The sequence below is a fragment of the Eumetopias jubatus genome, unplaced genomic scaffold (genome assembly GCF_037043125.1).
Source record: "Eumetopias jubatus isolate StellerSeaLion01/CBP00866 unplaced genomic scaffold, mEumJub1_p1.0 scaffold_10, whole genome shotgun sequence".
Classification (NCBI taxonomy): Eukaryota; Metazoa; Chordata; class Mammalia; order Carnivora; family Otariidae; genus Eumetopias; species Eumetopias jubatus.
Genome location: NW_028274816.1, coordinates 64878050 through 64890400, shown reverse-complemented (window position 1 = coordinate 64890400; position 12351 = coordinate 64878050). Strand labels below are relative to the sequence as shown.

General features: G+C 52.5%; 1 protein-coding gene across 1 annotated transcript; it reads right to left on the bottom strand.

The window, feature by feature from the left end:
* Positions 1-691: 691 nt before the first annotated feature.
* Positions 692-10979, bottom strand: LOC114200931 (uncharacterized). Its single transcript, XM_028093315.2, has 6 exons — positions 10883-10979; positions 6577-6653; positions 5991-6122; positions 5032-5158; positions 4635-4724; positions 692-3141 (listed from the first exon to the last, which is right to left on the bottom strand). Exons 3-6 carry the CDS (start codon positions 6048-6050, stop codon positions 1292-1294), a joined length of 2127 nt encoding a protein of 708 aa, XP_027949116.1. The 5' UTR covers positions 6051-6122; positions 6577-6653; positions 10883-10979; the 3' UTR covers positions 692-1291.
* Between the last annotated feature and the right edge of the window lie 1372 nt (positions 10980-12351).

The following is a 12351-nucleotide window of genomic DNA, read 5'->3' as shown; positions in this document are numbered from 1 at the left end:
AGCTGGGGCCCTCAGGCAAGTGGCTTAACCTCTCAAAATCTCAGCTCCTTGGGACACCTGGGTGGCTCAGTCGATTAAGCGTCTCTCGGTCTCAGCTCAGGTCATGGTCTCAGGGTTGTAAGATCGGGCCCTGCGTCAGGCTCCATGATCAGCACAAAGTCTGCTTGGGATTCTCTCTCTTCTACACCTTCCCCCCTCAAATAAGTAGGCCTTTAAAAAAAAAAAAAAGTCAGCCCCTTGTCTATGAAGTGGGGATAAAAATATCTGCATCCCGGGGGGTACTGAGAGGATGAAATAGAACCATGTGTGTAAGTGCTTACAAAGTGCTAAGGTCTTACATGAATCACTGGCTCAACTGATTCTAACGAATCCTCACGCCAAAGCTGATGAATGACATACAGAGTCTTTTTTAAAGACTGCGACTGGGGCACCTGGGTGGCTCAGTCGTTAAGCGTCTGCCTTCGGCTCAGGTCATGATCCCAGGGTCCTGGGATCGAGCCCCACATCCGGCTCCCTGCTCGGCGGGAGGCCTGCTTCTCCCTCTCCCACTCCCCCTGCTTGTGCTCTCTCTCTCAAACAAATAAAATAAGAGCGACTTTGTGACACACCACAGTTCGGCATTATTAACCTTACTTTCTGGCAGAGGAACAAAACAAAAACCATAAGGCTTGAGTTAATACAAGGCACAAACAACTGAAAAGATCTTTTTTTATTTTTTAAAGATTTATTTACCCATTTTAGAGAGAGTGCACGAGCAGGAGGTGGGGGCAGAGGGAGACAGAGAGAGGGAAGCAGACTCCCTGCTGCAGGGCTCATTCCCAGAACCCTGAGATCATGACCTGAGCCAAAACAGAGAACTGGACGCTCAACTGACTGAGCTACCCAGGTGCCCCGAAAAAGCATCTTTTTACCTTTTTTTTTTTTAATTTCATTTTTGCCTTGGCAAAAACTGAAATGAGCTCTGTTCAGGCCTGCCAAGAAGACCGCCCACACCTGTGGATCTCTCCTACCACCTGGTGGGTATCTGTGGGAACCCATATGATGGAAAATGAGAGGGGCTGTTGCTCCCCTTGAAGGCTCACTCTGGCTTTCTCACCCAACCGGGTGACCCTGCAGAGAGAAGTGTATGATGGGCAAGGGGGCTGCTCTGCACTGGCCCCGAGTTCCTGACACTCACAGGACCCTCCGCCGGATGAAGGACAGCCAGGTCTCTGCCATGTTTGGCACACCCCCAGTTCACTGATGGATGAGAACCAAACAGCTGCTGAGGGTTTTCTGATACTCGCTGCACTCATGGTGTCCCCTGGGAATGAATTTTCCGATGCTGGACCAGAGATCTGCTCTGGCTGAAGTTCTTCTCACATTTGTGACACTCAAAGGGCTTCTGTCCAGCGTGAACCCTCTGATGCAGAATGAGGGCCGCAGCCTCGCAGAAGGTTTTCCGGCACAGGCTGCATATGAAGGGCTTGGCGCCCGTGTGGACACGCTGGTGCTGCATGAGGTGTGTGCCGCGGCTGAAGGCTTTGCTGCACACATTGCACACGTAGGGCCGCTCCCCTGTGTGCACCCGGTAATGCTCAGTGAGGTGCGACATCTGGATGTAAGCCTTGCCGCACTCGTTGCACTTGTAAGGCTTCTCCCCAGTGTGTGTCCTGAGGTGGAGGGTGAGGGAGGAGCTCTGCAGGAAGGCCCTTCCACAGTCACCACACACAAAGGGCTTCTCCCCAGTGTGTATCCTCTCATGCTGGGTGAGGAACTTGCTCTGGCTGAAGGTCTTCCCGCATTTTCCACACATGTAGGGTCGCTCACCCGTGTGCACCCGTTGGTGCAGGACTAGGGCTGAAGAATCGCCGAAGGGTTTCCTGCACTCACTGCATATGAATGGCTTCTCGCCGCTGTGGATCTTGAGGTGCTGGGTCAGGTAGGAGCCCTGGCTGAAGGTCTTTCCGCATTCTCTACACACGTAAGGCCGCTCGCCAGTGTGCACCCGCTGGTGTTTGGCCAGGGAGGAACTCTGGCTGAAAGCATGGCCACAGTCCCCGCATGTGTACGGCTTCTCACCCGTGTGTGTCCTCAGGTGCTTGCTGAGGGATGAGCTCTGGCTGAAGGCTTTCCCACACTCCCGGCATGCGTATGGCTTCTCTCCTGTGTGGCAGCGTTTGTGCTCGGCCAGCGATGAGCTGAGGCTGAACGCCTTGCAGCACGTGCGGCACTCGTAAGGCCTCTCTCCTGTGTGGGTCCTATGGTGGACCAGGAGGGCTGAGGAGTCAGCAAAGGCTCTGCCACACTCACAACAGGCGAACGGCTTCTCCCCAGTGTGGATCCGCTGGTGCTGCACGAGGTGAGTGCTCTGGCTGAAGGCGCGCCCACACTCACCACAGGTGTACGGCTTCTCGCCCGTGTGCACTCGCTGGTGTTTGGCCAGGGAGGAGTTCTCTCGGAAGTGCTTGCTGCAGTGGCTGCACGCATAGGGCTTCTCACCTGTGTGGATGCGCTGGTGCTTAACCAGGGACGAGTTCTTGCTGAAGGCCCGTCCACACTCCTGGCACGTGTAGGGCTTCTCACCAGTGTGGGTTCTCTGGTGTTGAACGAGATGTGTGCTCTGTCCAAAGGCCTTCCCACACTCCTCGCATGTGTAGGGCTTCTGTTTATTGGGAATCTGTTGACAGCCCACAAGGCATGTGTTCTTGCCAAAGGCATCTCCCCACCCACCACACACCAATGTGTCCCCCTTGATGTGAGCTCCTTGTGGGTGACTAAGGTCTGGAAAAGAGCTGAGGGCTTCCATACACACTCTTTCTTCTTGGCAGGGGCGCCCCTGATCTAGGACTGAAATGCAGGTGAGGCCCTCTTTGCCAATGTGGCTTGTGGGAGCTTGCGCCCTTGGAGGATTGCACTGATGCTCAGTGAGGAATGGGTGCCAGGAGAAAGTTCCTGCAAAGCTCCACTCTGGGCTCTTCTTCCCCTGGCTGAGTGTCACTGCTTGGCATTGTCTGTCTGCCACCTGGCCTTCATGTCCTGTGACTTCTTTCTGGATGGTGTGCCAGAAATCCTGCCCCGTGAGTCCTACTGTCATCTGCCCCCGACGCAGAGCGCCCTTCTCTAGAGGCAGCCATGCAGCTCGGGGCCCAGGCTCTGAGTCTGAAAAATAAGCAAAGAAACATGCCAAAGCCCTAACCTAAATGTGCACTGCCAATCTGAGGGGGATGGACAGAACCTCAGCAGTCAGACTGGACAACACAGACCTGCGGCTTTCAGGGGGGGGCCCTGCAGCGAGGACAGAATGGACCAGGGTCCAGCCCCGCACGGGGCTCCCTGCTCCGCGGGAAGCCTGCTTCTCCCTCTCCCACTCCCCCTGCTTGTGTTCCCTCTCTCACTGTCTCTCTCTCTGTCAAATAAGTAAAATCTTTAAAAAAAAAAAAAAAGGACTCAACAAAGAGTCATACTCTCGGCTGTGACTGATGAGAGCAAATGGACACCAGGCACAATGAACAAAAGGAAAAGGCGCAGGGCGCAGAGTCCTCTCCCAGTGGAGCCACACAGCGTGCACCAAACCCCTTCAGCGCCGGATTCTGACACATGAAGTGTAGTCTACAGTTTGTTAGAGACTCAGTGACCAGGGTTTTACTGGGGCTGGCCACGTATGCACCCACTGTGTAGCATGTACCAAAATTCCAGACTCCCAGAAGAAAAGCAGGCATTTAGTATAAACCACATTGTTTGTACAAATGGTTTAGGTGCAGTGAGCCACTCCTAATCGTTTAAGGAATGGTGGGATTCCTCCCCCAATCCACGTTCCCAGACACCAGCCAAAGGCCAACCCTGCACCAGGCCTTCCCAAGAATGGTGACCACAGACCTGCTGTCAAGCCTCCTCTGCACAGTGGGGAAGGAAAGTAGTAGAATGGAACACAGAAAGGCATGGGCCAAGGCCACCAAGAGCCACCCTACCTGTCAGCTGCCACTGGGGTTGTTTTATAACCACGCCCTTACTGCAACAGGGCCTGGTCAACAGAATGGAAAACAGATACTCAAACAAAAACCTGCACATGAGTATTCATAGAGCACTATTCCCAGAGAGTAGAAGCCAGACACAAAAAGACCACATATAGTATGCCTGTATCTGTATGCAAAATAAATGAACATATTTATATAAACTTCATTTACACGAAAGGTCAGAACAGGCAAATCATGGAGACAGGAGGCAGATTAGTGGCTGTCGGGTCTGGGGAAGTGACCACTGGAGGACTGTCAGGGTGGTTTTCAGGATCCTGTACCTACTAGCTCTTCCCTGTTTCATGTACATTGCTCCTCCTTGCCCCAGGAGCAGAAATAAACAGATCTGAAGCATGGTGACTATAGTTACAATACTGTATTGTAGACCTCAAACTTCCTACAGGAGTTGGTTGTAAGCGTTCTCACCACAGAAAAAATACTGCAACTATGTGAGCTGATGGATATATAAATTAGCTTGATAGTGGTGATCGTTTCATAATGTATATGTATATCAAAATACCATGTTGTACACTTTAAATACATACAATTTTTATCTGTCAGTTATACCTCAAGAAAAGCTGGGGGGAGGAAGGTTAATTTTATAAAACACCGGATCTGACAGACCCTTGCTTCACTCACCTGGACCTCTTGGGACATCTCTCTTCACCGTCCAGGGGTCTTCCCACTGCTCCAGCTTGGAGATCACATCTGGTTTGCAATCGGGAAGTCCTGCCCATAGTTAGAAAGTAGGAGGGAAATGTTGACGCTGTTGCCACAGGCAGCCAGGCCCCAACAGGCCCAATAGTGCAGTATGTGTGCCCCAGGCACGGGGGAGGTCTCTCTCTGGTGATGTGGGGTGGGGTGTCCACTCTGTACAGAGGGGACCCACCTGGGGGACACAGGTCAGAGCAAGGACATACCTGGGTGTGGGTTACCGGTGACAAGACACGGGATTAAATATGCACACGTATGTGTGAGCACACATGGAAACACACACACACGGGACACGGATGAAGAGGTGACAGGAAGGCCTCACCCAGGGACACCAAGTTGCTGTAGTTCCTCAGCATCACGTCACGGTATAGGATCCTCTGTGTGGGGCCCAGCAGGCCCCATTCCTCCTGTGTGAAGTCTACGGCCACATCCTTAAATGTCACAGGCTTCTGAAACATCCCCCAGGCGTTGGCTCAGCCACGGGCCCTCTCTGAGCAGGGCCAGCCCCATGGGGAACAGCAGGGTGTGAATGTTCTGGGAAACACCCTATTGTCATGAGGGGAGGGGTGTGGCTCACACTGTGAGTGTCACTATTATCACCTTGACACTGGGTACTGCAGTCCACCTGAACAATTGTGTCTTCTCCAAATTCCTGTTAAAGCTTTACCCCTCAGTGTGAAGGTATTTAGAACTGGGGCCTTTGGGGGGATTAGGTTTAGATGAGGTCATGAGGGTGGGGCCCCAGATGGGACTAGTGCCCTCATAAGAAGAAGGAGAGACCATGGGACACCCGGGTGGCTCATTGGTTAGGCCTCTGCCTTCGGCTCAGGTCGTGATCCCAGGGTCCTGGGATCGAGTCCCGCATCGGGCTCCTTGCTCAGTCGGGAGCCGGCTTCTCCCTCTGTCTGCTGCTTCCCCTGCTAAGGTGTTCTCGCTCTGACAAATAAAATCTTAAAAAAAAAAGAAGAGGGAGAGACCAAAGCACGTGTGCTCTCGTCTCCTGGCACAGTGTGTGAGGACACAGGGAGAAGGCCGTCCATCGGCGGGCCAGGAGGAGCCTTTCAGCAGAACCCAGCCCTGCTGGCACCCTCATCTTGGACTTCCAGTCTCCAAAACTGTGAGGAATAAACTGTTGATTAAGCCACAGTTCATGGTATTTTGCTATAGGAGCCTGAGCAGATTAAGACACAGGGATTCCTCACCACTTCCAAAGCACTCAGCTTTAGGGCCCCCAGAGACAGCTGATGGCCCGTCAGCCCCCCACAAAGCCATCTGTCATACCTGCGTGGTCTGCATCCCCTTTAGGGCCGGGCAGGGGAGGCTTGGAGGATGTGATGACATGCAACACCAGCCACATGTGCTCTGGGACCAGTAAGTGTGGCAACAATCCCTCTGCCTGTGTGTGTCTGTCTCCTTGGGGACCCCACGAAGAAAGGGCCTGTCAGCAGGTACCATCAATTTCAGAGTAATCATTTACCATTAACACCCAAAGCCCCCAACCACCTTTCTAAATGCTGCTCAGTACCACCATCCACTCATACGCCAGGCCCTGCTCTGTCCTTTTCCTCGATATTGGCTGATAAACAGGGTGACCATAAAGAGCCTGTGTCCCAGATCGGTCAGGCACGGGATTTCCTCCAAGGTGCCCGAGACTGACAGGGTCACTAAGCCCCACCCTTGAGTGAAGGGAGAAGGAAGAAGAGGAAGAGGGAGAAGAGTGGCCAGGGCAGAGGAAGGGGCCCTGCCCCAGGACTCATGCTGCTTGGGGGCTGTGGCTCCGTTCCAGTGGTGAGGCGTAGAAGCATCACAGAAGCAAGAATAGAAAGGAGTATGCCTGCTGAGACTGCCGGCATTTCTGGAAACTCACGTGTAAGGCATCTGCTGGGAATGCAGTTTCTTGGGCCTTGGGCTTGTCTTCCTTGATGCTCCCCTGAGAAAGAAGAGCTAGGGGAGGGGAGGGGATGTGAGGGAGGCCAGATCTGCCCTCAGGCCCCCGAGACCCAAGCCCCAAAGCCCCCTCACCTCACATCCCTCCCCCCGCCAGCCCCCAGACTCTTTCCCAGGGGCCCTGACCCTCCCCCAGGTGTTTCCTCCTGCCCTCCTCACCCTGGGTCCGCTCCCCCCGGCTTACCCTCCAGGGCTCGGCAGAACCACAGCCCTCAACATTTACTATGTGCCAGTCATGATGCCTGATCCTCACTCTGCCCCTGTGAGGGATAGTTAGGGTCCACACTACCGGACCCATTTTACAGGAAGGAAATTGAGGCATCGAGGGGTAAGATGCTTGAGTTGAGCTTTTGCACGGAAGTACTCCCACTCCTGTCCCCACCCCTGGCCAGCCAGGAAAGTGAGTCCCGCGGAGAAGGCTGTGTCCACGTAGACAGATGGGGTGACCCACACCCCCCAGGATTAGTCTGGGGGTGCGACAGCCCACCTGGACTCTCGTAAAGGGGTCTACACAGCCACCATGGATCCAGGGTGGCCCAGAGGATGACAAATACCTGGAGTAGGAAACCCTGGACCCACAGGTCCACCGTGCGCCACTAACTGGCCATATCCCTGCTCTGGGCCTATTTCTTCCTGGGTACAGAAAGGACAGGCTCCTGGGAGAATGGATGGCGTTACGTCTTAGAAAGTCTTTGTGAAGTGAAACCTAACATAGGCACACCTCATGGTGTCCTTGCTGCCAGAAGCCACACCACCTTTACATCCTCCATCCCGTCCTGGCTCCCACGCTGGGCAGGGGGTCACTGAGCTCAGAGTCCCACAAAAAGCAGCCCTATGCTTTGATACTTGGAGGCTGCGCCTCAGACCCCTGCCTCTAAAACAGGGAACTATCCATGAGCCGAGGCCGAGTCCCCGAGGGCAGCTGCAGCTGCCTGTGTTGCAACTCAATGCCATCCCCAGGGCGCAAACTTCTCAAGGGCTTGCTGTGCAATTCTGGCCAAGTTCCCTAACACAAGGAAAAAGAAGTACTATCATCACTCTGTTATACAGGTAGGGAGAGGGGGCCAGAGAGAGGTTAAATCAAAGATATGAAGCAAGTGATGGGTTGGGATCTGAACCCACACAGTCAGACTTGAGTTTGTGCTTTCAAAAATATATTTTTTTAATAGAGGTACGAGTGCTCAGTTCAATGAGTTTTGACCAATGCACACACCTACATGGCCACTGTCTAGATCAAGCTCTAGAACTTTCTGTGAGGATGGAAATGTTCTGGAGCTGTGCTGTCCAATTCATCAGCCATCAGCTCCATGTGGCTCCCGAACAGTAGAAACACAGGTGGTGTGACTGAGAAACTGGATGTGTAATTTGAAGTTTAACTGATTCACATTTTAACATCTCCATGTGGCTCTTAGCTACCATTTTGGACACCTCAGCACTAGGACTTTCAGCACCACGGACAGCTCCCGACATGCACCCCTGGAAGGGGGATACTAAAATGTGAATCAGTTAAACTCTCCCTGGCCCCAGGGTGACTGCGGCTGAGATTCTGACAGCACACAAGTTGTGCCTATTCTTGAACTTCATACAAAGTAAATTATATGCCGTGTGACAGTCTCTGCCCCATGCTATCAGGTTTATGGACATCACTGGCAGCAGGTCATTTTGGGGACAAAGTGAGAGACCAGGTAGGCAAGTGCTCTGAGGGAAAAGCAATAGTCTCAGCTGTCCTGAATTCAGATCCTATGAGACTCCCAGGAATGAAGGGCTGCTGTGGGGCTTTTTGCCCCTCCCCACAGGGGCAAGAGTGGCAAGCTGATCCCTGGGGCCCTGATGTACCAAGTGCCCATACCTTCTTCCCAGTGTCATTCCTAGGGTGGAAACAGTGAACGTGAGGGGTAAGTGGAGTCTGTCAGACCTAGGATCAAATCCACCTTACCACTCTCTGCTGAGTGACCTTGGGTTGCTCAATTCACCTAAAGCCTGGGTTTTCTATCTGTACAACCGGGTAATAGTACTTTTTGCAGAAGGGTGTCTGTTCACTCATTCATTTAAGAAATACTCCATGGACTGTGCACCACATCATGACACTCACAGTCTATGATAAATGGGAACAAGTATACAGTCTTCGAATGTGGTTAAGTGCTAAAAAACATAATGTAGATGTGTGTGGCACCTGTTTTGAATCAGGTGGCCAGGGAGGGCCTCTGAGGTAGTATCTAAGCTTCAATGCTATTCAGTGGCCAGGGGGATGGGCAAAGGGAAAGTTGTAGGGTGAGGCCTGGAAACAGGCAGAAATCAGGTCATGCAGGGCCCAGAAGACATGGGAAGAAGTGTGGATTTGGTCACATCAGGGGTCAGCAAACTCAGCCCCACTGCCTATTTCTGTACAGACTGTGAGCTAAGAAGAGTTTCTCCATTTTTCAGTGGTTGGGAGGGAAAAATCATCAGAAGATTAATGTTACATGAAATTCAGATTTCAGCGTTGGATAAAGTTCTGGATTTCATCGGGGGAAAAAATATGTGGGTATGTGTTTTCTCTCTTGTTAGGTAAGTACCTACCTGACATCTTTGGTTTTGCCTCTTGGCCTACAAAGCTGAAAACATCTGCTACCTGGTGCTTTACAGGAAGAGTGTGCCAACCCCGATGTGACAACCAGGGCAGGGATGGAAGGTTGAAGGGAGAGGTAGCCTCACCGTTCAGGGCTTAAAGACCCCTCCGGTGCGGTGTGGAGAGCAACGGTGGGTGGGAGGAAGGGGAGGCCGGAGACCTGTGAAGAGGGCGTAGTCTGGACTAGGCTGAGGATGGCAGGGCACTAGAGTGAAGGCAGCAGGAGCAGGGACTGTTCTGAGGAAAATCTGGTGTCTGAAAATGTCCAGCCCTATGACCACCACCCTGACATGTGCCTCACCTGGCTCCTCAGGCTCCATTGCCTGCCACTCTGCTCTGTCTTTGGGCTGTTTGACCTCAGCAGCTACAGGATAGGGGGCATGTGGTCTCAGTCCCAGACAGAGATCCCAGGTTGTGGGTGAATCTTGCAGGGAAGGGTTCCAGTTCCCAGAGCCACTGCCTCCTCCCATCTACTCCCACACAGCGGTCAGGCTCCTGGCTTTCACTTCGGGGCTCAGGGCCGGGATTCTGGAAAATGAAATACTGCTGGATGAGCAAAGGCAACAGGAGCAGGTGTGACCATACACATGAGCTTCCCTGGGACAGACCCAACTACCTCCTCCCTCCAAATTGAAAACACATGTCCACACAAAAACCTGTATGTGAGTGTTCACAGTAGCATTATCTGGGTAAACAAACTGTGGTATATCCACACAATGGATTATTATTCAGCTATAAAAATGAGTGAAGCACTGATACATGGCACAACATGGACTTTAAAAACATTATGCTCAATGAAAGGAGCCAGACACAAAAAAGCCACCTGTTGTATGATCCCATTTATATCGCATGTCCAGAACAGACAGAGATTAATCAACGGAAAGTAGATTAACGGTTGCCAGGGGCTGGAGAAAAGGGGAATGGGAGTGATGGCTAAAGGGTACAGGCCATAGGTACACACCTGAGCTCACACCTCCAGACACAAAGGGGTGTCACACACACAAAACATCCCTTCCCCACAAACACGCACGGCGACACACCTGACCACTCACACGCACCTGAGGTCTCATCTGCACACACAAATGGTGTCAAACGTGCAATACACCCTTTCCTTGGGACATGCACAAGTGCTAACACATCCAGTCAAATGCACATACCTGAGGTCACATCTGCACACAGAGGCACTGCCGCACACACAAGTGGTGTCTCGCCAGCAAGACACCCTTTCCCTCCGAAACGCACACGTGGTGACACACTCAGCCACATGCACACACCTGAGGTACACCTGCGCACACAAACGCCGACGCACTGGGTCCCCACACAGCGGAGGTCTCATATGCACACGTAGGTGGTACCTCACCTGCAAAACACCCCTCCTCTCTGACACGCACACGTGCGTGTCACGTTCGGCCACACACAGCTGAGGTCCCACGGGCACGCACAGATCTCTCCTTCTCGTCCTTCGGCACGCGCACGCGCCCACGGTCCCTCCTTTCTCCCCGCCCCCACGACCTCCCCGCGACCCATCCCCGGGTCCGCGCTGCCCTCCGGGCCCCACCCGGCCACTCAGTCACTACCACCGCATGCACACACGGGCCTCGCCGTCCCTCACACTCACATAAGCCCTCAGGCCGGAACCGCAGACTCACCACCACCGCCGACCCCTCACAGAGCGGGGCGGTGCCGCCAGTCGCCGAGGTGCGCACACTCGCCAAAGGCACTTCCGGTCCGCATTTCCGCCGATGGCCCGAACGCTGAGCTCGGGACTTCATCTCCCAGAGGGCCCTGCCCGCTGCGCGCCCGGAACCGGCCGGGCGCAGGATGAATGGTCTTCTGGGAAATGAAGTCCTCAGGGCGACGGCGCGGGGAAGGGGTCGTGGGAACGGGGCTGCTCTGCGCCGCGGGCGTGGGGGACCAGACGCATATCGACTCGCGTGGGCTATGTACACACACAGCGTCCTTTTTTCTTTTCGCACACACGTACATCCATACGTGTCTCTATAGTTTGGGGAATTTTCTCCCCCGAACCCTGTTCTCCTGTAACGTTTCAGCAGATGTCCTCTAAGAACCAGTACATTCTTCCGCCTACCCAAGAAACGACACTGAAACCCACGATTACCTACTCCGTAGGCTATATGCCCATTTCTCCCAATGACGTCGTACGTACCTTTTTGTTTTCATCTTTTATTCAAGCCCAAATAAAAAAAACCACGCACTGCACTCCGCTGACTCCTGACGTGCAGGCTTGGCCTTCTCTGCTCTTCTCACTAGTCAGTTGATCACAAGGGGAGATTTAAAAAAATCCTCTCTGCCACTTACCTTCGACCAGCATTGTGTAAAACAACTTTCTAGAGATGAGGGGGATGTTCTGTTTGTATCCAGTGAGCAGTTGAAATGTGGTTGATGTGATGGAGGAAGTCAATTTTTATTTTATTATTTTTTAAAGATTTTATTTATTTGATAGAGACACAGTGAGAGAGGGAACACAAGCAGGGGGAGTGGCAGAGGGAGAAGCAGGCTCCCCGTGGAGCAGGGAGCCCGATGTGGGGCTCGATCCCAGGACCCCGGGATCATGACCCGAACCGAAGGCAGACGCTTAACGACTGAGCCACCCAGGAGCCCCTCAATTTTTATTTTTAATTTTGGGTGAATTTAAAATTACATTTAAATAGCTACATGTGGTTAGTGACTACCAACGTTGGACAACTTAGAACATCTGGAAGATGTTCACCTTGGATCTCCTTACAAGAGACCTATAGGAGACTTCTTCAGACTGGATGCAGATTTCTTCCTAATTACCGTTTGCACAAACGACTTGAATATCTCTGAAGATGTACAAGGAGATACTGAATGGGCAACTTGGCTCACTCATGTGTGGGCTCTCATAATTTGGGCTGGATACAGGGAATTTAATAAAATAACTTGAAAATTTATGTGCTAAAATGTATGTGCTAGTTTATAGCTTGCAGAAAAATTCGTGGAGTCAAAGCTATTTTACACTTAACTGGTTCCATTAACTCAATGCTCAGATATGTGTGCACTGAGTTAGTTTGTAGCTTAGTGTGGCTAAGAATTTAGTGTGTGTGT

What these genes read in the sequence shown, in the direction of transcription:
- LOC114200931 (XM_028093315.2), bottom strand. Translation starts at nt 6,050, where the DNA reads ATGTCATCACATCCTCCAAGCCTCCCCTGCCCGGCCCTAAAGGGGATG. An exon ending in AGGGGATGCAGACCACGCAG is followed by an intron (nt 5,159 to 5,990) that starts GTATGACAGATG and finishes GGGATGTTTCAG; the next exon opens with AAGCCTGTGACATTTAAGGA. An exon ending in CAGCAACTTGGTGTCCCTGG is followed by an intron (nt 4,725 to 5,031) that starts GTGAGGCCTTCC and finishes AACTATGGGCAG; the next exon opens with GACTTCCCGATTGCAAACCA.